General features: G+C 35.6%; 1 protein-coding gene across 3 annotated transcripts in view; it reads left to right on the forward strand.

Annotated features, from left to right (window-relative positions):
- The first annotated feature begins 14446 nt into the window (after positions 1 to 14446).
- Positions 14447 to 25033, forward strand: part of ALDH1A1 (aldehyde dehydrogenase 1 family member A1) — a 37044-nt gene continuing 26457 nt past the window's right edge. Inside the window, exons 1-2 of one of the 3 annotated variants that reach the window (XM_074165663.1) lie at positions 14447 to 14557; positions 24839 to 24943. In XM_074165663.1, the coding sequence (XP_074021764.1) occupies positions 14468 to 14557; positions 24839 to 24943 (195 nt within the window). In that variant the 5' untranslated portion in view covers positions 14447 to 14467. Of the gene's footprint in view, positions 14558 to 17090; positions 17100 to 22910; positions 22923 to 24838; positions 24944 to 25033 lie in introns of those variants that run through there. The other 2 variants (XM_074165665.1, XM_074165664.1) reach the window with 2 other exon arrangements.

Consider the following 25033-nt stretch of genomic DNA (forward strand, 5'->3'; position numbering starts at 1 on the left):
ACATCATGCAAAGACCCTGCCCCTGTAAATAATTTACTCTTACTGACACATGGCATGGTCCTGACTTCCAAAAGATGTTTTGTTTCCACACAACAAGCTCTATTTCAACTGTTGCAATATGATGTGATTATTCTAAGTGTTAATTGATGTTTGTTTGCTGTTGGGGTGTGGGGTTTTCTTTTGGATGGTTGCTTGGTTTTTTCTTCTGTCTTTTGACTGAAAAAAAATAGAGGTATCTAGGTAAAAATATTTGGATGGTATCTATGTCCCAGGTGACAGCATCTTCTTTTTTCATCTTCGTACATCAGCAAAAGATCTATAAAGAAAATATTTTCAACTTTTATGCAGAGGTATTTGAGTGCTTTTATATTTCAATCATGGAGAGAGCTACTATTAGGACAAAAACCAGACAGATTCTTACTGTAATGGAGTCACCCACACAAAATATCCTTTCCTTATGTGAACCCTGACCATCCCTTTTCACAAACACTCCCTTTTTAATCCACTGCATGGCATTACATAGAGTCCCTGCTTCTGCAAAAGCTCACCATCAGGCAAAGCACATTCTACCATGAATATTCATGCTGAGTTTCCCATATTGGCTGTCCAGCTGCAGGCACAAATCTATTTGACAAAATGTCTTTACATAATACTCAGGTTAGTATCTTTTCTTGATTGTTAGCATACTGCTTAAGCCTGAATTTGAGTAAATGAATTTAATTTGTCTTGTTTTCTAACTTCTATTAACATGAATAATTATTCCAAAACTAGTAAAGAAAGTTCGGAGCCCTAAAATGTACTATCTTTTTAGATCAAAGCAAAAAGCTTTTCTTGTTTTGTGATCAGATCTGGGGGGAAAAGATAAAGAACTCAGAGAGCTTTTATTTGGAGGTATTTGTGAACTTATGACATTCTCATGTGTTTGGAATTTTAAAACTTTTTCCAAAACAAATTACCATGACTTATTTTAAGAAATATTCTTTGTGGTCTTTGTATAAACTGAACAATGAAATGTTTTACAAAAATACATAACCTTAAGAATATGTTACCAGTGTATACTATTTAACTAACTCTACACTTCAGTTCATTATAAAATTAGGGATTAGATAGCACACAAAGGGAAGAGATTTGAAATGCCTTATCGAAACTTCATTACTTTTAAGTTCATTCTTGCAGTTTCCACAGAGGTAGCATAGCCAGATAGCTATTTGTCTATACTCATAAAAACACTCACACAAAAATTAGTAGGTGTGTTGTTGGCGTGCATTTAAATGCATTATTTCTACAACTGTAGCTACATTATAACCAGAAAAGATGCTGTAGTCCAATCTAATAAAATGTTCATATTATTTTGTTTTACATGCTCTCGCAAAGAAAAGAAATAGGAAAAATAAATCATGAAACTAATATTGTCAAAACAACTCATGCATTTTGTCTTTCAGAGCTTCTTATGTTGATTATCCTTCCATTCAAAAACTGCTGTCTTTGATTAAATATTTTTAATTGTATCAAGTGAACTGAAAATACAATTCTGGAAACACTGAACATTTCTGAACTGTAAGTACTAAATATTTTGCTAAATTTACTTACATACTAAGTGACATCTTGATAGTCCTCTTTGTCTTAATATGAACCTGCATGACTTTTCTAGATAGATGAACCTGCTCTCATCTTGCAATTGCTCTTCCTCTTCATTGCAAATTACAGCACTTGAATCTCATGTAATTTCCCCTCAGAGAACAGATATTCTGTAGTTTTTCTAAGAAAGATCCTGAGGAAAAACATCATTTTCTCTGCTTTTGCAGAAATATGACAGTATTCTCTTCCACTATTAATTAAGTGTCCTTGGCAGTGTGGGACACTTTACAAACAAATGAACAGATAGGTTTCTGTTTCTAAGAACCTGCAACATTGGGGTGATATTAAACAGGTATTGCACAGGTATTACACAATTATTAGAAGTATCTTTTTTATTATTTTTTTCATTTGTTTTCTAACAAGAAATCAGCTACGTGGATTTTGCTGTCAAATTGAAGGTTGAAAGAGTTGCTATTGGTGAAATGTTAAAAAGGGGAATGAGTGTTGTGAAAAACAGACCACAAAGGATAAGGATTCACAGACTCCATCATGGTACTGCTGTTGCATCAGTGCGTAGACTTACTTGTGAAAAAAGAACAAAATGGAACATACTCTAGTCTACAGCATATTCTAGATGCCAGCTTTACCATTTATACCTGTAGTGTGATAAAGTGATTTAAAACAAAGCAGAGGAAAAGCAGATTCGTTAAAAGGCCATGAAAGAGAAAGTAAGAAGTTTCAGTGTCAGAAAGAAGTTTGAAACACAGTGATTAACTGGATAGAGTAAAATGGAAGATGATTTTAAAATCAGTGTTTATCTGCTGTAGTTTGAGCCTCATCTCCCAGCAACTAACAACCTTTACAGTGGCTTTGGGAATATTTCTCTTGAAAAGGCACATCACAGAGATATGGACACTAACGGACTGAAAGAGAATGTGAATCATCTGCTTGTGCTCTCACTGAGCTGGTGAAAGTAGGATTTGGCCGTCATTAACGTATATTGGGAAAATACTCTGTGTGCAAAAAAAGAAAACAAAATTTCCTATTGAGGTATTTTCTAACAATTTCACTTACATTTTTGCAGCTAGTTTAAATAGTTTGATGTACACAATTCTCTTAGATTCTAATGCATATCTTAGCCCACAGTAGTGAAGTCTTCATCTCCTCAAACCTTTCTTTATCTTCATCAGTGTTCTAAGTTTTAGCTTGTGTGTAGCTTGATAATCTCTTTCTCCACTTCTTCTCCCTTCAGCCCATCTCCTTTTTTACCTTCTGGCCTGGTAGAAGTTTTCATACTTGCCTATGGTGAATTAATACAAAATTTCAGGTGAAATTTTGAGATAATGTCAGTAATTTGCTTAGTTTTGAGCTGAAATTGTAAATTTGTCTTGGCAGTGGTAGGAATGGAGTAGTTTTATGCAAACTTTATCCTGAGCAAAACAACTGTGAATTTATGTTGGTTGTGAAAGACTAAATACTGTTTTCCATGGCCTGCAAAACTTCTGTGTCAGTGGAGTTTGGCAAGCTAACTAAACAAGAAAGAGTAGAAGTATTTTAATGGTTCAAGTAAAATTTATAACTAGCTACATGCAACTTGGTTTTCAGGGAAAAATTGTAAGGAATAAATAGTAATTCTGCCTTCAGCCTGTGACTCATTTTTGCCTCTGCTTTCTCCAGAATCTGCTGATCACCAGGTAAGTTTCAGTTTATTGCTATCTTTATCACCACCACAGAATACAACTTTAGGTTATCAACCATGTAATGTAGAATTCGTAGAATTTTTTGAGTGCTCAATATAAGCGTAATAACTGTGCATAAAGCTTAATATTCTCACTAGCAAAGCAATAAATCAGCGTATGTATATTGACAAGGCTCATCAGGAAGCTGAAAAATGCACTAAAATGTTATAACTTACTGATGTTCTCAGCTCTCGTAATGTTAACTTAATGTTAACATTATGTTCTCAGCTCTCGTAAGCTTCCTTACACAAAGTGACAGAATGAAGAAGTTTTTCTAATTACTTTGCTATCTGGTAAATGGAGCAGTCAAACCAAAATAGAACCTCATTTTATTTTAGAACTTCAGAAAGATTTGCTTAAATGTCCTAATTTGTTTCTTTTCTTGGGACACTTTGGCAGCAACAGCCAGATGATGTTACACAGAAATGGTGTAAAAAAGGAATTTGTTTACATTCTTAATTATATAGATTACCAGTGGCCTGAATCCACTGATGAGCAGAGCAAGCAGTTACATGAAATCAAACAAGATGAAAAACACACCCCACAACTCTGACCTAAAAAAAAACCCCAAAAAACGAAAAACAAAACAAAACAAAACAAAAAAAAAAAAAGAAAAAAAAAAGAGAAATGGTTTTGTTGCTCCTGTTTTCTTAGAAATTGTGTAACGATCTGAAATATTTGCAGCCATTTTTTTTCTCAGAATTACAATGAAGTAGCTAAGTACTGGTACATTCTATTGGTCTATATTGTTCCCCGGTCAAACATTCTCACTCCTTAGAAAAATGAGAAGTTTTTTTCCTTTTTCTATTTTTCTTCTTAGAAGGGACATGAAACGTATTTATTGAATGAGTCCCAAAAAGTGCAGCTAGTTCTGTCGGTATCTGCAATAATCTACCTGTATGTTCCAATGCACACACAGGTAACACATCCACAAAACATATTTCTAATTTTAGATGAAAAGTGGATAATGTGGCAGGGATGTTGTTTTCACTGTAAGCTTGTCTCCTTCCAAGATTTGCTGATACTGGGTTTGTATTTGTAAATCTGCTGGTTAACATGTTTCTGTAGCAAAGCAGGAAATTAGTTCCCAGAGTGTAATCTATTTATCTGATTTCTTGTACTAGGATCTATCATCTTTTTTTTTGATCTGGAGTTAAGGGATCTTGCAGAAATGACTAACATACTTCAAATTTGTTACAACACATATTCCATTTTAATTACAATTATTTAATTAAATGGTACACAGGATTAAAAACTACTCCTTCACAAGACAATGGGAAAGCTCTTGACAGCATTCAGTGGAAGCTAGACTAATCACATCATCTTTCTAAAAATCATAGTCAAGTGTTTTAGCTGTTAATTTTCACTTACCAGTGATGCTAATGAGTGCCATACATAGAGTAGTACAATACTTCTATCAACAAACACATGAGAATTGGATTATAACCATGACAAAGTACAGAAAAATAGGAATTACAAATGACAACCTAATGGGGTCAACTCACTACAGCTAAATCTGAAAATAACAGCTACAGGACAGGGGATAATGTCAATTTTACTAATTGCCTTAAAAGGATAGTAGATTCTACCAACAGGAAAACAGAGACTCTTCATAATGTGCTGCAAAAGTCTCATTTTGTAGTGGGATTTGGATTCTGAGTCCTAGTCCCCCAGAGCACATGTATGTGGAGATCTACAATCTGGTTAAAGTCCACTTTTCAATAGAAACACTAAGCGCCGGCAGCACCCACAGAAACCTCCCTGAAATTTACAAAGAGAGGTCTTGCTTCCTGTTAGTTGTTTGTTTGTTTAAGTTAAACTAAATAGCTGGGAAATAGAGGAGTTGGGAATCCACTGGCATTACAATGCAAGGAAAATACTTGAGTATCACAGTTAATTTGGAAATGCTGAATCACTGTGGCAAATTATTTTTTATTTCTAATAATTCATATTCCTACTGCAAATTTGGTTCTTTCCTGGCATTTCTCATCCCACTTCAAATGTTAGAAAGGTGCCTTTTGACCCCAAGATTGCTTACTCATATGGGTGGTTTCTAGCCAACTCTGTAGGAATTTTCTGGGAATAATCATGGTAAAAGCAAGTTGGGGCAGGGGGGAACAGGATGACATGAACTGTTGTTGATTTCATATTTTTACATCAGTTTAATTGTGACTTCAGTAGACGTTCTTTTGATTTCTTCTACTAATAGCAAGTTTCAAATCATGTGTTAGCAGTTTACTACCATGATGTATGAAAAATACTCACCTGCTCTTGAGTGAGGTTTTTCTTATTTCCACTGCAGAGACCTCAGAGCCGAATGCATCCTATACCAAAAGATACAAAAAAAAATCTTTCAAAAACACTGTTGTTACAATCATGCTGATTAGTAATATCAAATATTAATATTAGGAATAATAAGAAGCGATGCAAGTAAATTAAGGAATATGCATTTAGAAAATTATTTTTAAATATGAAAAGGTAAATACACCCCTGACATTATTTTTTCATTTGTTTTAGCTGTGCAATAACTTTTTTTGAATGCTCTTTAAAACTTTAAAAGTAGAAAGAGTGTTATTCTAACACGTGAGACTTTCATAACTGCAGAACACAATCACTACGCACAGGCTTATAAAGCACACATAACAATTATGTAAAATCAATTGAGGCTGTCTAAATCTTGGCTTTGAAACAAAGGTTACTGCAGGAAATGCTGAAAATTACTTGGCAGTAATTGTTGCTAACAAAGCAGGTTAATAACTAGTGGTGGGTCTGATTCTGATCTAACCCTGACTAATTTTTCACTTGCATGAACTCTTATTGATTTGTGTCAATTCATGATGTTCACTGATAAGAGCTTTTATCTGTGAGCTGTAGCATAAAATGTACCTCCTTATTCATAATCAATTATTTGAGGAAAATTTAAACTATTTCATTACTTATTACTTGGTCTCATTTGACCTGTGTATTTAAAAAATTAAATTTAGTTTAATTTTTAACTGGAAATATAGGAATAAATTTGATGTTCTGACTTATGCAAAATGGACTTTATTTAGTGTCGCACTTTTTAAGCATAGAATAGTGACACAAATAACAGTACCACAGAAAGCTATTCTAAATATAAAAACCATTATGTTCTTCCAAGACTGCCATGACTGAAACTATAGTCAATAAAACTATAGTTTTTATATAATTGTATTCATTTATTAACTAAGATGTTGTGATAACACTGTTCTTTTATCAGCTTTCATTTTTACAGCCCATATATTCTTTCCAATTTTCTCAATGCAGTATTGCAAAAGATAAATGTCCATTAGCTTTCAGCATATAGTTAGAAAAGCAGTAGACCATTATTAATGTTTTAATTAAATAATATCCTGTTGACATGAAAACTAGTTTAGCCTGAGTGAAAAATGCATACTTTTGCCAGTTGCTAATTTATGAATGGACTGTTTTTATGACCTTAATTTTGCAAATATTTGATGTCATGATTGAATAATAAGGAGGAATTAGTAGAGTAGGAAAAATTCTATTGATATAAGTAAAATACAACTGCTTATGTTCTATATTTTTGGGCAAATATGAACGCAGATCTTTACAAGTCACAGATTTTTTGGTTTATTAGATGATTTGGTTTATTCCAATTTCATGAGAACTTACTTATCCAGAATATAGAAACATTTTTGATGCATCAGACTATAATGAGGTTTTTTTTATTTGTTGTTATTTGTTTGATTACCTTCTTCACAGAAACTATCATCTTTTTTACTTTTGTCTGGGTTTTTTGACAATAAATTCAAGAAGAGAGAAAAACAATTACAAGTCATATCAATTTAAGGAAATATATGTTACCAAATATTCTTGCAACTTTTAGCAAATGTAATGCTGAAATAGTCTTCCAGTTTGTGTTACAAAGAAAATTGCTTACTGTGGCTGAAATAGGTTCTATAGCTAACCGTTTTTTAAAACTTTGTTAATAATTCCTGAAACACTATTCTCTCTCATTGTCCTACAACATATCCGGTTCCTTTAACATTTACTTTTTTTTTTTCTTTGATGTTGTTTTTATAATTGCATTTTAGTCATTATTTTATATGCAAGTTGCCCTATATACAAGGATAAAACATCTGTCCCCAAAATCAATATGCAGTATGAAACATGCCACAGAGAATAAAGATTACAAAGAGCAGATGTCCAGGTAGCAGAAAGAGAGACGAGGGTTGCAAAAATGTATTTAGACTGATGTACATGCTTCTAATAAAGCATTTTGCTCTAGATAAACCCCACTAGATTTTAAATAAATATTCCTGGGCTCCCAGTCAATCTTTTAAAGAGTAAAGACTCTTCAGCAGAAAGGATGTGTTTATCTTGTCCTGAGGGCCTGCTATCCACAGAAGGATATTGTTAAGCTTTATTTGCACTCCAGAAGCAATATAATAGTTCATAAATGATAGACAGTAAGCCCTCTCCATTGGGTAGAAGGGGTTGGGGGCAGGGGAGTGGGGGGAGTGAAAACCATTTCACCTGGCAGTACATGTCTCCCGTAAGGTATTTGTATCAGAGGCAGATGAGTAGATTATAGCCACCTTTATAGCCACCAACAGTAATTATTCACCTATGGGATACTGTTCAGTTTACTGGAATACTGAGCTACTTTAGAGACCTCCTTTAAATTGAGGGGAATTCTGCTTTGAAATATCCTGTTTCTCACGACTGATTATGGAGAGCTGCTATACAATTAGCTCAGACATATGTAGCTGTTGAAGTGTGCCCCATTCCATTGGGCTAATCACGATATATCATACTGTCTCACCCCATCAAAATCTGAGAAAAAATGAAATATTATTGCTTTTCTAAAGGTGGTTTTTGACTGATTGTCTTCAGCAAACTCAATGTGTAGAGCCACCGACTAATGCACAGGCTAACCTTGGTACCATTGCACTCATGGATTATGCGTTATTGCACTGCTGCCAATGCAACAGTGAGTAGGGGTTGCGGACTTCCCACTCTGAGCCCCAGCTTCCTTTCTAGGTGCTCTGCTCTCTCTTGCTCCGTTGTCATACTTTGTTGTCTGTTGTGAAAGGATTTAAGGTGAAAAGGTGAATTTATCCTGCAATTTGTTGTAAAGGTCTGTGTTCAGCATAGACAACTAGAGACTGTCTGTTCTGTGTATGAAATCAGAAGAAATTATCTTCCTCCACTAGCAGGTTGGGCCCTGTGTAAATTAAAAAAACCACATCCGGTTGTGATGTCACAGGCTTCTGTGTAGGAGCAGAGGAAACGCTTATTTGTCCATCCGTGTAGAAAGTATCCTGGGACTAAACTATCATTATGGATTCAGCAGAGAATAGGCCTCATGACAGCATCCAGTGTCAGCCCAAGCACTGATATAAAGAAGTTACTCAACACCTTTTGATACCAAGATTACAAAATTAGTAGCACTAGTTTTTCTACTTCTTGCTATTCCTCTGTCCTTGTTGCAGTGAACCATCTCAAGTTAAATCTGGAGCAAAGGTGTTTGCATGAATCAGCTAAACAGTAGCTAGTATTACGATGTGTGTTTAGTCTTGTTTGTGGAGGCATTATGCAGAAATATCTTCCAGGACATTTCTTCATACACTGTTATTGTCCTTGTAGCATAAGTGAAAGATTTTTCACTAAGTGAGTTCAAATTTCAAACTCAAATAGTTATGCATCTGTCAGTTGCATCACTCCATGAGTTTATACCTTACAGAAATTTTATAATGACTAAAGAACTGCTAATTGTGCTCAGAAATACCTGTATTTATATAAAAGGAACGCTTGGATTTTCAGAAATCCAGCATACTCAGTGTGCTACAAAAGCCAAAGGAATTTGCTCAGTAGACTTGAAAAATCTTGTCATTTTTACTTCAGTGCTTCACAATTAAAGTTATCAGAGCTTGTACATCCCACCCAACTTTGGACTCTCAGTTTAGATGGGTAAATATGGCAAAAATTTCACAGCAGTTCTGCCTTGTTTCTGATACGTCTGCCTTTCCACATCATGCTAAACAGTGCCCACTGTTTCTGTTCTATTGCCATTAATGAGATGTCATAAAAAAATATTAGCACGGTGAATAAAGCATTTCAGAGTGAGAGTCCAGTGTTTTCATGAATCATAATGATTTCCACTTTCTAAACATAGTTTAGTGGTTTTGATGCCTACATCTTCCACTCCTAACTTAATGCCAGTTTCTGTCAGTACCAGCAGGAGATCTCTATGAATCACTGAGTAATTCCTTCTTAACTCCCTGTATAATCTGAGTTTGGAAGAACTGGTTCACCTAACCAGGATTTTCAGTAACAGTGATACTATCTCAACAGAGATTTTTTGAGTGATTATTTTATTATAAGGTTTTATAAAGTGTAAACATATACGTAAGCATTAAAGACTCCGTATAAATTCAGCACAGATGACACAATACAGCTACCAAACTGTGGAGCCTATTCTGTTCATATGCTATTCCAGGGAACTTTTCACAACAGCGTCCTAAGTCACTATGAAAGATTATTTGCCATAAGGGTTTTAAATTATAGCAATTGTAACTTTCTGGAGGCTACTTAAATTTTTATGCTACCTTTTAGAAGGGGTAATTGTTATACAGTTCAAGGTGTAATTTTGATAGATCATCAGATGCCGAAAATATGCAATTTGCAACATTCCCAGAGCTGTACATGACAAAAAAAGCTAACATCTACCATTTGTTTACCTGAAATAAAATTCATGCACTGTCCTACATTAGAGGTGGTCCAAGCTAAATATATGCAATGTTATCTATCTGCACAGCTTTGAGCATGCCCAGTACAAGACAATAGTGAGATTTCTTTAATGATCAAATATATGTATTTTGAACGGCAAAGTCTGCTTTCTGTAGAAACCTATGGACCAGAATTTCTTACTGCTGTGATTACAATCTCAGCATTACTTAAAGAGTAAGTCACCTGTCCCCTATTTCTGGAGAATGGAGACACCCAGACTGTGGGAACTGGGAAAATAGTTTGGCAGTCATTCAAAAAAAAAAAAAAAAAAAAAAAAAAGACTGCTTTGAAAAAAGACACGCTTGTGCCTACTTCTGGGGGAAAAAATCCCAATAGTTTCTGGCCTTTAGAAAAGCCAAAGTAATTTCTGGATAAGAGGTAATTCTATTCTCAGACTAATCTTCTTGTACAATGTGAAGTAAATATTTTGCTATTAAATGCTGGAAGGGGGATTTCTATAACAAATATATGGCTTTCAGACTGTATTAGCCCAGCATAGCATAAAAATATCAAGTAGAATCATAAACCTTCTGGTCAAGTAATTTCCTTCCATATGGGCATCAAATGTAATTTGAGCTGCACAAGGGTTTTGAAGACACTGATACAACTTTGGCAAGGTGACATAAGATCTACAGAACTCTTCTAGAATGACATGTCAGGGCAGCTAGGAAGGGCCAGGGCATTTCAGATAGTGCTAGTATTGTGTTTAGGGAAGTGAATCCAGTCACAGGTTACCTCTGGCTGATTCTTGTGACACACTGATTTCATTAGTTAAATTGCAAGCTAACCCAACTAAAAGCTCTGCTTTTGTGTGTGTGCTGCTGGCTATTGAAGCATAACTCATGTAATGAATGTGGTGCTGCAATGAATCTCAAGAATATAGGCCAAATAGTTTGCCCACCTAGACTACAAAGAACCCGATCAAACAGTAACTGCTAACAACGATGGTGATTTCCCAATATACGATCACATCTGAGGAGAAAGGTTACTACATCTGGGAAGAAAGGTAACTTGTACTCTGGAATGCTATGTTTGGTTAGTTATTAATTATTTTTTTAAATCTTTGTAAAGAAACACATGGACAAATTATTTACAGCTCTTTCCAGCATAAAAAATTTCCCTTAACTTACTGACATAGTTACATCAGACCAAAAGTTCATGCAGCCCTCGATCTTGTGTTTTAGCAACTTTTATGTCATGCAGCAAGGCATCTCATAGCTTAATTATCATTTGCATCGTGAACCATTACCTTTTGTTTGTTTCTCTTTGATCTTGTATTAAATACAAGGGGAACTCAGTAAGTTTCAACTGGGAGAACTGTTACGTATTAAAGCGTAGAAAGCAATATCACACAGTCACATATCACATAGTTCAAGGTGTGGAGTGGCTAAGGTTCATTCCTTAGCAGTGAAAAGACAACAACAAGTAACATTCAAATCATTGAGCAAAAGAAAGGAAAAAACTAGATAGAATCTAGCATTTTCCAAGAAAATCTTAACAAAACTATGTAAACTTCCATGTAGAATATCTGTAATATCCAAGTGTTGTAAAATCCACCAAGTGAAAGAATAATACAGTCCACTGAAGTTATAGTGCTTGAAGTGTACATATTTATTTATGTGAAATGTGTAACAGTAGTGATGCAGGACTGGGGAAAAAAGTCACAGAATGAAAATAGCAGGAAGCTGTAATAAGCAGGAACAAGGCATGTGAGGAAAGGGGAATCATCTCTACATTAGGCTAAAAGGAATCCTAGGCTGAAAGTGAGAAGGAAAATTATTGGATGGGAGATGATTGGGATGCTCATAAACAGCTAGTCTAAACAATAGTTAGAAATTCCTAGAAAAAGGGAGGCGAGTCAGGCATATGAGGACACAGAGAAGGTAAGGGAATAATTGACATTAATGATAATGCTTGGAGCAAGTCTCAGCAGATAAGGCCTGGTGATAGGATAAGCAAATTGCTAGGGATAACAAGTAATCTTTTTAAGACATGAGACCTTTTTAACAATACACAATGTTTAGAGAGAAAAGAAAGGACCCACAGGAAGCGGGGTAGTGAAGGTGATTCATGCAACCCAAGAGTTAAAGAGGGAAACAGAAAGGAAAAAAGAGGGTAAAGTATGTGTTCAATGAATGACTAGTGTGGAAAATAAAGCAATGATTACCAGCACGTTTGGAAAAGTTGAAACGTTTCATTCAGGGAAGTATTTCTAAAGCCTGCCTAAGCAGATTTCAGGCTGTTCTTATAATCATGGGATGAGGATAATTGCTATCATTTTCCAAAGAAGTTATCATAATAGCTGAATATTTTTTAAAAAATCAGGAAGGCAATGGTACCTAAATATGAGAATGTATTTAGAACACTCCTGCCTGGGAGAAATATTTTTTGATTTGCTTGAAATCAGACAATACCACTGATCTCTGTCTTACAACTCCAATCAAACTCTTTTTAATTTAGGCAAATCTGAGCAATTAGCAGGTGAATTAACTAGAGACAAGCTTATGTGGTTTAATGGAGAAATGAACGGCAGGAAGATTATTAGAGTAAACTTTAGCATCTAAACTAGAAAATTGCATGTAAATTAAAAAAAAAGAAAACCACAAATATTTGCTACATGAAGTTAACACTGAAAATCTATATTCCAACTATATGCCAAATAAAAGTGAACAAGCCCTATTTAGACATTGTCTTTTTTTCATGGGACTCAAAGACATTCTAGAAGACAGGCAAACATTGCAAGCCAAAATGTTAAGGTCTGAAAGTGCTGTTCACAAAACATACCATTCTACATTGGGCTGTTTTGAGCCAGCCAGCTGAGGCAGAAGACCTAGGGGACACATCCAAAAGGAAGTAACTGGGATGGTAACCTCAGATACCATGGCATTATAGCAATGGGGATGGGTGCCCTCCACTCACATAACAGAGTGAATGGAGGAAAGTTGTTCAAGTCCACACAGCTTTTTACATCTCAATGGGACGACTACTGTGAGAAAAGAATTCTCTTATATCCAGAATTACATGGACTTTTCTAGAGCAGAAACTCTTGCTCCAACCATATGTCCAAACACAAAAATCATCAATTATCATTATAGCGTGCTCTTCAATTCAGAATGTATGTTACATATAACTAATGCATCATAAGATTAATCTCACGATATAGGACATAGGTCCTATATCATCCATCACTTAAATGCAATGAAGTCTTCATTGCCAGATGGTTTAGATGATACCTGATACATGAATTAACTGAGCTCAGTGGGTTTTTCAAGCATCTGTGTAGTCACTATGAAAGCAATAAGATCATTTCTCTTTATTTCTATTCTACAAATCCATTCTGCATACATCAGAAGCTCAGCATATAAAAACAAGTGTTAATTCAGTTCCAGTTTGTTCTGTGATACCATTCATCAGAAAAGGTAGGACTTAATGAAGAAAGGAGTTTCTTCTGCCTTATGAAATGATTTACCAGTACCAGAGGCATGTTTGTCATTGAAAAATCAGAACTGGACATATATGCATCTACCCTGGGTAGAAAAGTCCTGTCTATTAAATAATTTGTTTTGAAAGGCACAAACTCGGATTTTACAAAGAGTACTGGAGTAAAAATTTTGTCCTTAAAATTCTGGTGCTATCTGGAAAAAAACAACAAGCTTTTGCTTGGTTCTACCCACAGACTATTTCTTCTGGATTGATCAATTTTGTCCTACTTTCACGTTTCTTGAAAAACATGTGGAGCATTTTGTGTGACCGTAGTCATCAGTGGTCATAGCCAATGATCTTATCTTTGTGATCTGAAAAGCAAGTATTATTTACAGGAATTATAATGTACTCTGTACATATTAAAGTGTAACTTAAGGTGGCTTGTTTTATAGTGAACACTTCTCAGCTCTGGGAAATATTTTTGCCAACTGTCCAGTGAGAAAGGCTTAGTTTGTTTCCAGAGCTAACAAGTCTGTCTTTACCTTCAGAGCTGCCCTCAAGTACATGAAGAACTTCACTTAAAGTCTGGGAACCTGCCTGCTGAGAGAAAGCAATTTCACAGGTAAGACGATGTGGCCTTAAACTGTGTCCCCAATAAGAAATTTGTAGTGCCTGGCTAAACAGATTGCTTCAGCAGCATTTGCTTCATCGAGGTCTCAGCTCGGTGAAAAGGCTGTTGCTTTTGGTCTTAAAAATAAGTAGTGTCATTTTCTCTTTGCAATGAATTCTTTCATCCAATCATATTCCTGTATGCAAATATACCATAGCTGGTACAGATAAAAAAGCACAAATAAAGCTAAGAGCTCAGTCAGGACAAAAATCACTGTGCTTTCCTTATACTTTATTTCACCTGTGTTTCAAGAACGTCCTCAAATTCCTCAACTGAAAATATGAAGAAGCAAGGTTCAGACAGTAATCCTGCTCCAGTTTTGCCAGCGCTGCCAGAGCCACTCAAAGATCTGAAAATTAAATACACCAAGGTTAGTAGTGTTTGTGTTTCTCAATTTTTCTTATGCGTTCAGCTCAGGCAGTAGGATGTGCTCATTTTAATCTTATATGAACCATGGAGGCAACAGTAAATCAGTGCTTAAAATGTTTATTCTGACCTGTTTCTCATATTATACATATTATCAATTAATCTTCAATGACCCTTTTAACCTAAGTATTTCAGGAAGTGTGATATTTCATATTTCACTTGATGTAGTTGTTTTTCTCCTGAAACAAACTTTCTGCAGTGATAAGTTTCTCAGAAAGTATAAATGGAGCAAAAGAGGAAAAGTTTCTATTATTATGTTATTTTTCAGAACAGTGAGAAAAAATTAAAATGTTAGCGTATTGCATTGTATTACAAACATATAAATAATTATACCAAATAAGCTTATGTGGAAAGGGATGTGTGAAAATGAAACTAAAATAAAATTCATTTCACTCAAATATTTTTCTTAGCAACAATGAATTTGTTTTTTGGCTTAAATAAGTAACTTTCAATATAGCAGACAAAGTATGCCATCACTAATCACTCAATATTACCATAAACTTTTTGTAATAGCAAATTCTTTCCATATGCAGTTAGAAATACACAGATGAAGAAGGTCTGAATCCAGGCTTGTGTTCTCAGTTTGAAAAGACCCTTTGCCTATTTTATATCATAGTATGCAGATATCTGTAAGAACTATGAACGAACCGTTGGCAGAAAATATTGAAATTCTGCCCTCTGAAACATTCAGGTAGAATAATTGATCAGAAAGGACCTTTTCTCTCTGGAGACTCCTCAGTTGCTGTTAATTTTTTTTCTCTTTATCATTGCAATGGAAATGAATTTTATTTATGAAAACCACTGCATATTTTCTTTTCCAAAAGCAAGGTGTTCAGTGATTATCTAGATTAGTTCTTTTGAATTATACTCTATCCTATTTTTTCATGGAAGAAACCTAACCAGATTTCAATGCATGTCTTTCTTGAATAAACCACAAATGACCTTACTTTGTAAATATTTAACCAGCTATGAAAGATATGTAGTCCTGCCATGTGATAGCTCTCTACTGCTCTTTCTGTCTAAAAAAAACCCAAAAACAACTACAAACCAAAAACAAACAAACAAAAAAAAACCACCAAAAAACCTACCCAACTTTATTCAGAGAAGATACTTTAGTACCTATGTCACAGTGCTGTTCCAGGAACTAGTTTCATTTGTTTGATTTTTTTTATTTTTCCAAAGGAAAACAACTAATATGAGCAAAATGTCAGCTCAGAAATGTGCTAGAAATGTGTTGTAACAAAATATGCAAGACATAAATTCCTGTAAACTTTTCCATCCTTGTAATACATTTAGTTAGCAAAAACCTATTCCGTTAATACAAAAAGCAACCACAAGACAGTCAGCATGGCTGAAATGTCTATAGTGTGCAATTAAGGAGACTGTCACATAGCAAATACATGTTTCTTTTGCCTTGACAATAAGTACCACTTCCTTAAAAACTGCATATAATGTGCAAATCCACTTGTTGCGGAAGTGTATACCCACAAGTGATCAAATCCAATACACCTTTGAAGAGGCTTGATTTTTGGAATGTTTTCCTCCTCTCTTGAAATGTCACTCAGGATTGTCTGAAAGGCACAACAGTATACTGAGGGATAGGGAGATGGGATAATAGAAATGTCATCCCATACGGAGCAGTCATCCCACAACTTAATAAAGCTTTTCCACTCTTGTATTCTTACCCATCCTGTTCCTCTCCTGTCACATAAAAGTTAGAACATGGGGTGTGGGATTGTTTTGACTATTTATGTTGGAAAGATCAAGATGAGGGAAGCATTAATTACTGCTTGATGTATTAATCTTTCTGTCTGAAGCATCTTGGACATCAGCAAATCCCTCAGCTCTGGAAACTCAATTTTCTCTTTTTCTACTATGGCATAATATCAACAGCCATCACACAAAGATGTGAAGAAATGTCTGCAGGAGATATTCCAAGGACCTTTCTTTTTACTTAACACTCTCTCTATTTCATTTTCTGTGAGAGGTATCACTTGGGGCCTTTTACAGAGATCATTTAATTAAGTATTTCCATATATCTATGGATCTATAGGTTGGTATGGTTACATTTCAGATTATGCCTTTCAGATTTGGCATAAAACTAAGCAGTCTTCAGGGAGTTTGAAATTCAATAATTTAATTGAATGCATTTTAAACAGCTAAATTGGATTGGATGTTGAACCACAAAGTGATCTTGAATTGGTTTCATATCTGAATCTCCTTTAAAGATATTCCAATGAACTGAATGCCTGTTGGTAACTGGCTAAAAATGTACTAGCAAATACTTTACTTAACCAACACTGAGGAATTAGACAATGATTGTTTGACAAATGATTTCTGTCATAATGCTTTCACATACACTAATCCCTGTGGTGTTTCTTTAATCAGAGAAACTCAGGTTAGTTAATTATTAGGTTGTCAAATTACATGAGGGAGAGAAAACAGTAGCACATTCTCTCACTAAGCTGCATGTGGAATATCAGAAAGCGTGGAAGGGTTTTCTTCACTCCTGAGTGAAGAAAAATTCTAGGCGAGTATCACATATGTTGCAATAGCTTGCTTCAGAAACAAAGATGAGGGGTAAAACCACAAAAATTTATTTAGTATATCTGGGGAAAGTTTATCAGCTATAAAGCTACTATAGAAACATGCTCTTTTTTAGTTCAGCTGTAGATACAAAACCATTAACTGACAAATCAGAAGTTTAAATAAATAATTAATAGAAAGAGTATGCTGATTATTAGTTCATTGTAGCAGTAAAAAGTAATTCCTGCACCAATAATGACATACAATTCCAAGGAGACAAAAAGTTACATGAAATATTATCAAAATTAGTCAAATGTCAACCTTGTAAAAACATGGGATGGGGTGGGGGTTGGGGAGGGCGGGAAGAGACTTCATGGCAAGTATTCTATATTGATATATTGTTCAAAGTTTACAATTTCAACCTTTAGTAGCTCTAAATAATTTAACATATTTTAACTATATTGCTTGAAGAATAGAGTGAGACTCCATGACATATTTTGGGACTAGTAAATCAGAACTTGCAGAACTTGAAATGAACCTCCTCTTGGGCCACAAATCTCTTTCAGGCTTAGATGTAACTGTAAGATTTACTTCCATCATCAAACTCAAGAATATCTGAATGACTCTCACAATCTATACAAGCAGGTGTGAATAGAATCCAACAATTTTTCAGCACTGTGCATCACTTCACCAGAGTGATGCTGAATTGCCATCAGCATGTGGGAGCCCAGCCACAGCCCTGGTGCCTCTTCACTGTTCCTGGCCTTGAAAAGAACACTGGTGGTGCCATTCCCTGCTTTACTGTCTGCACACAAAAGCTTGTGAGCAGTCAGCTGAGCAGCTGTTGAAATTTGGTGATAGCTTTTAGCTCTGCAAAACAAGAAGCTGGGTTCACTTGAAGATCATTGTCAAGAAAAAAACAGTTGTGGCAGGGGAGGATTAGATTAGATATTAGGAAGAATTACTTTACTGAGAGAGTGGTCAGGCACTGGAAGAGCCTGCCAGGGAGGTGGTGGAGTCACCATCGCTGGAGGTATTTAAGAAACGTGTAGACATGGCACTTCAGGGCATGCTCTGGTGCCTGAGATTGTTGGGTTGTGTCTGTTTGTGGGTGGGTGGGTATGGTGTGTGGTTGTGGGTGGTTGTGTGTTGGGTTTTTTTTTTTGGTTGTTTTTTTGTTTTGTTTTTTTTTTGTGGTTGGACTCAATGATCTCAAAGGTCCCTTCCAACCATAAAGATTCTGTGATTCTGTGAAAAGCTTTATCATAGCAAGAGTTGAAGGCTGTCTGGGGGCAGATATATGGTAGAAAGAGGTTACGCTTTTTCTTGTACTGTAAGTTTCTGGTGTCTAAAGAGAAGATAGATTAGACATTACATTCCATATTTATAAAGCTAAAATTAATAGCTAGGTTTGGGATAGTCCACATTTTAGATAGTTCTATTACTTTTCTTGGCTACATCTCTGTAGTATGGATGATAGTTTATTACAATAATAGTGAATTACATTAAAATTCTTCCCTGACTGAGAATAAATTTGTAAACAGATGCTGAATATGGGATCATGTATAGGAAATTTGCAACATCAGAAATTAAGTATTTTCTTCTCTAAACTACACTTTTAAGTCACTTCAACAGAAGCACTGAGGCCTGAAACCCCGTACAGGCTTTGCCCCTTTTGTAGTCACAAAACCAGGATATTTATTCTAAGGAAGATGCAGCAAGAATGTTTCACAAGGTGATGGCACCGAGTGTAGAGGCCCTAAAATCTATTTCAGCATACCTATGGTGTGGTCTATCTGAGATAAAGTTATCTGGAGTCAAATACTTTCTTTCCTCATGCTGCACACACACAAATATGGCACTTCCTATCTAGCAGATACTTTACAAAACAAACTCACAATCCTTTCAAAATACTCAAGGACTGAAGGGGGAAAAAAAGCACTGGGATAACAAAGAAAAGCAAAGAGCAGGTCTTGTCTCCCACTTCTCTGCTCAGGTCACTTGAGTAAGCAAATCAACTGTCTAAACAATGACAGAAATACTGTAGTCCTGAAGATAACTTCAATCTCAAATAGTGAATGATATCAGATTGTCTGAACTGAAATCAATCATTTCAAATAATTAAGACTTTATTGCAATCTGACACTGGGAAATAAAGACTGTCAAAGGCTTTTTGCCTGCAATAGCCTGTTACCTGGGCTCTGTTTTAAATACTAAGCTTTAGTAGTGTGCAGTTCCATCCACAAGAAATTTGTATTCCTAATTCTAGTGCAAAGAAGTCTGAAAGTCATCAGTTCTTCGGGTTGTTGAAATAAATACTGTCTCCTCTCCTAAAAATACCAAAAGTTACAAAATGCCTGCAACAACATTTCTAACTCCTTGCAAAATAAATTTGCAGCCCTAAGTCTCATGTCATCACAGACAACCTTCTGCACAGCATATGCCACAGAAGCATAGGTCTTTCACATTTATGTCTCATAAATGAGCACAAAAAAACCCCTCAGCTGCAGTGGAGTTCTGCCTGACAGACAGACCACTGCAACCTATTGCAAGATGATTGCAAATGTTTCTCTTCAGCAGGGCAGGGGAGTCACCAGAGGCTGCTGCTGTTGTCTGGTACTTCAATGTTGCCTGGATTGAGAGATCCACGTCATGTTTGTTTGCACCATACACTCCACAGCAGTAAATAAGCGTGGCTGCATGCACAGGCAGCTGCCCGCAATGTAGGTAACACTGCTCACATTGTCAGTTTTGAATTTTTCCTTCTTTTTCCTGTCTTTCATACCTGCATGTGCAAGCCTGCTATCTAGCATACAGAAGACATCTGGATAGTTTGATTTATACAACCCTGATACAATGTTGTGTATATATTTAATATAATGAAGTTATGCTTTAAATGGGAATGGTATTAGAAACATTAATAAGAACAATATTCTAAACTAATATTATGGGTGATACTGCTTGGTGCAATAAATGTAGTATTTAAACAAATACTTTAAAAACTTCCAAAAATGGTATGTTTTGATAATATTCCTTTCAGAGACAGATATGAATTTGGCATACTGTAACATCATAGCAGTGTTATATTAATATTTACCTTTTACTTTGTCTCTTTTCTTGGCAATGTAGCTAGTTACTAAAGATGGCTTTTTTCATATTAACCATTTAACTGCTGTCTTTGCCCATTCATAACAGTCAGAATTTTGTGTGGATGTTCCTATAATCAAATTCATCCCATATCTGAAATTTCCAGGGACTTACATATTTATTTCCCTGGCAGCTTTTGTTATATCAGGAGTTTGCTGGTCAGTCCTGGTGGTTGGAGGCAGCAATGGCACTCTGTATACAGTGCTCCCATATAAACAAGCTGAAATATACAGGAATATATTAATAGCAAATTGTTACCATACCCATTTAGAGATAATACTTTTATTGAACTTGATAGTTATTGCCAAACTATCATCTTTTATTAACAGCTACCCAGACACTCAGTGTGAGCAATTTCAATAATATGCAAAAAACCTGTTCCCTGAAAGCTGTTATGTTTTCGTTATGTATGTGGTTATAGGGTTTAAAACCCTGGTCTCTGTAACAAAAAACATTTATCTTGCAGTTTTGGTGTCTTGACTTTGTCCTGAAAGCAAAGCAATAATTTACTTTGATTCACCTGCCCCCAAGTATTTTCTTGTTTTCTATCTAAATATTCCTGCTACTCTGAGCAGTAACAGAGTAGCTCCTTTATGCTCTGCTTTATCCTAATGGAAATGGGAATCATGTCTTTGCTGCTAGTTGGTCTCACAGCTAAGCTCCGGTGACTAAAGGTCAGTCAAAATGCCATAACACTAAAGATAGGCACAGTTTGGGCACAAAATACCTGCTACAGTCAGTCAGAGCCTGCCATGGTCTCGATGACAAGTACAATCAAGATCTCACACATGCAATCATCGCAGTGGCACTGGGAGAGAATGAGAAGGGAGAGCACCAGCCCATCAGCAGGAAGAAGGTGGGCTCATGCACTGGTAGGGTAGCTTAAAGTGGGGATCCCATTCCTGCACTGAACAGAAGCCAGAGGATGAAGAGATGGTTAGACAGAGGATGACATGTATTGTTAAGATTGGAGTGTGTACAATATAATGTCTACTTTAAAGAACAACGTACACAGCACTTGGTAGCAACAAAGCCTCCTCCTTTCAACATCTGTGCCATGTATCCGATCTTTCCCATGAGGTTTTCCTCTCTGTTTCTAGGCTAATCTACAGAGTCAGAAATAAAAAGTTAACTCATTTTGACAATTTCATCAGCCGTGTCTCAGAGATGGCAGCTCTAGGGTAGAACAGATCTTGTGCACCTATGGGTAAGGCCCAGGTTCTTCTGCATTTGTAAATAGGGATAAGTACCTCAAATATCACCCAGAGCTCCTTAGCCTTACTCTGCTTGCCCTCCAAATTTTCACAGCTGTGTAATATCATAGAATTTCCTAGTAACTACAACTAAATTACAGGATATTTTTAATAGATTGTTTTATGCTCTGTCACTTTAAAATTGCTGAATCAATTTGTTTTGTATCATCTTTAATATGACAGAAAATTCAGAAATATTATATTTATTTTAATAATGTTATAAAGTACATCTTTTAATAAAAAACATTTACCTTTTTGGAATAGTGTGTATGGTGACATATTTTCCTTACACTGTTGAAAAATATTGATTTTTCAGGAACAACTGAAGTGGTTTATTTCCTGGTTTGTTTGTTTTAATTGAAAAGAAGACTAATGTCTACAGATTTCAGAAAGAGTCTTATTAATATTCAGTAACCAAAAACCTAGAGAGATGCAGGACTGCTCAGTCCCAAAACCATCTTTGGACATATTTTTAAGGGATATATACTATAACTGAAATTAGGACACCAGAGCCTGAAAGAGAAGGAAAGTGCCATACCAAACAGGCAACAAAATTAATAGTAAAAGCAAAGTAGACATGGTGGGAATTTTGTGTTGTCTTTGGAGAAAGTATTCTTGTATGAGACATATCTAGACTTTATAAGGATTTCAAATTTTTAATTATTCCTTCAGCTGTAACTGTACCTTTGCCAATTACTTATCCCCATACAAAAGGGCCTATGTTTGAATTTCTGGGGCTATTATACCACAAAACAATCATTAAAAGTTCAATATGGGAAACAACAATGCCCACCTTGCTTTGTTTAGGTCTTGTTCTAAGTGTACCAGCAATGTTGCAATCAAGCATTGATGGTATTTGTTCTAGCCATGCAAAGTAAATTCAGTACACAATGTGCTTTCAGCCAGTATAAAAGTTTAATCTTTGAGCAAGGATACAGTTCCTAACATTTATTATGTGAACTGTGGATATCAATTTCATTGCTGCTGGGTAAGCTATTATGATTAACTTTGGTATAGGTCAGCTGCTGTGCAATTGTTGTTCTTTTGTGCTTAATTGATAGCTATAAGTTTGACATTAGGAAAAGCTTGAAATAGGTTATAAAAGAACAGGGTATTCTAGCAAGAGTGAGGAAAGCACTATTTTAGCTTATTTTGATTTTATGTTAGATTTTTTCCTAGTCTTTGTCAGGTGAAAGTCATGAGAAAACAGTTAAATAAGCAATGCATGATGGCCTGGGTTTCCTGGTATATGGCTGTTCTACATGAAGGCAACAGATTAGTAAAGGTGGTTAGGCGATGTCTGGGAGGTTGGAAAATCAAGAGTAGTGGTGCTGAGGGAATTCAGTGTAGAGGTGTAACAGAGATCCTCAGAGTTGGAACAAAGTATGAAAAATTATCAAAATTACGCAAGTAATAGCTGCTCCCAAAGCTTCTCTGCAAAACACAGTATGACATCATATTGGAGGTAATCAGGGTATTGATAGAAATTATTGAATAAATAATAAATAGCATTAAAAGGTTATGATCACTTTAAACAGAACATAGTCATACTGGTTATAAAACAATGATAGCTAAAATGGTTACCCAAGAATTATCTTGTCAAAGCCTGAAGTTGTACGAGGTAAGTAGCTTCACCCTTCAAAAGCAGGAACGGCATCATGTGCTGAAGACCAAAACCAGAGAGGTTTTTTTCCTGGTGTTTTGCAGAGAAGCTATGAGGGGAGAGAAAAGAGCCCTCACATATACATGACCATCAGCTGTAATCCTGATGAGCTGTGAGAGCATATATATTGTCAACAACCACATTTGCTGTATGTTTGTATGACTACATTCACAGGCTGAGTGCAGGGTTATGGTAATACAGTGCAACCCTACTTCTGGTATCCATACTACAGCTCTTGGGAAATAACAGCACTGTGATGTGAAAATGTTCAGATTGAGATCCTGCAAATAGTTTTTCTAAAAGAAGTCTTTGAAAACTATGATCAGAAGTGCCACTGTTTTCCATATACTTTCATCTAGGACATATTGGGTTGTATAGGGTTATATGCATAGATGAGAACCAGTCATCTTTGCCCCATAAGCCACCCTTGAAATTACCCTCATTGTCAGCCCTTAGACATTTTAATTTGGCCAGTATAAACATTGTGGTATGTGCTGGTTCAATCTGAAAGGCTAGTCCTCCTTTCCTTGTAAGATTAGGACAGACAGAAAAATAGCAATTAAAGAAATTTCATCAATAAAGCTATTCAATTTATTTTCAAGGTAACAATTATATATGAGAGAGGGCTTTTCTCCCAGTTTGGGCTGCTAAGAGTGTTTTTAAAAGAGTATCTCTGTGAAATGCACCAGCTACCAACAGCAAGGACAGTCTAGGCCTTCTCTGAGTTAGCTAACATTGTACTTCTGGTGAATACATCAGCCATTTCCTCTTGATTCATGATTCCTATCTTTATTTAATGGAGTAAATTCTGTTTTTTTCTGCAAAAGATTAAGAACACTATGTTTCTGCTGTTAAATCTTGATTAGGGTTATATTCAGTGACACACCAATCCACAAAGCCAAAGAATTTTGGTGAAAAAGAAAAGAGCCTCTCCTTAATCTCTAATTATTTTTTTTCTGTAACATGAAAATACAGAAGTATAGTTTCTTTCTTTTTATTCAGCTTCAGCGTTTATATCGTTCAATTCATTGTGGTGGGTTTTTTATAGCCTAGACTAATTTCAGAAAAACATACTATTAGTTATTTTTTATTGGGTTTTTCTTTTTTTCGGCAGGAGAAAGTGACGAGAAATCAAAGCAAAACTAAACGAAGTAGTGTTCTCCAAGATACTACCTGCACTGTATATACTAAATCCAAGGATTGGGTTTACTTCTGTTGAGGCCTGTAACTGAAAGGCACTCCATCGTTAGCAACCCTGTGAACGTAGAAAACCCAGGTAGTTTTAAGTAGGTCAGACTGGGCTGTTACCTCCCTTGTACATCACAGTTTGAGAGACGGAAGACCTGTTTGTAACATCATCTTTTTATGATGCAAAACAAAGTGAAGATATCATGGAGAGAGAGAGTTTGCTTCTCCAAATGAAGTTAATTTTAAAAAGCTATTCCTGGTTAAATGCATATGTGATTTCACTTTTCTTCAGAATAGCGTAGAAACAGCTATTCCAATTTTAATTTAGGTATCAATCAAGCAGCTCTCAGCTATGAAAGATAGATTTATTCATTCAAACAGATAACAGACAACAGACAACAGATATATATATGTTACTGATATTGTTGCACTGTATCTTCTTCTACAGATATTTATAAACAATGAGTGGCATGACGCAGTCAGTGGTAAAAAATTTGAAGTCTTTAACCCTGCAAATGAAGAGAAAATCTGTGAGGTTGAAGAAGGCGACAAGGTAGGGTTTTCTTTCTTGCTCTTGATTCTAGCTTTAAATTTAATTCTGCATTTTAAAAGCAGGAAGACCACAAGCATCTATCTCTGCTGA

This window comes from Numenius arquata, chromosome Z (genome assembly GCF_964106895.1).
Source record: "Numenius arquata chromosome Z, bNumArq3.hap1.1, whole genome shotgun sequence".
Classification (NCBI taxonomy): domain Eukaryota; kingdom Metazoa; phylum Chordata; class Aves; order Charadriiformes; family Scolopacidae; genus Numenius; species Numenius arquata.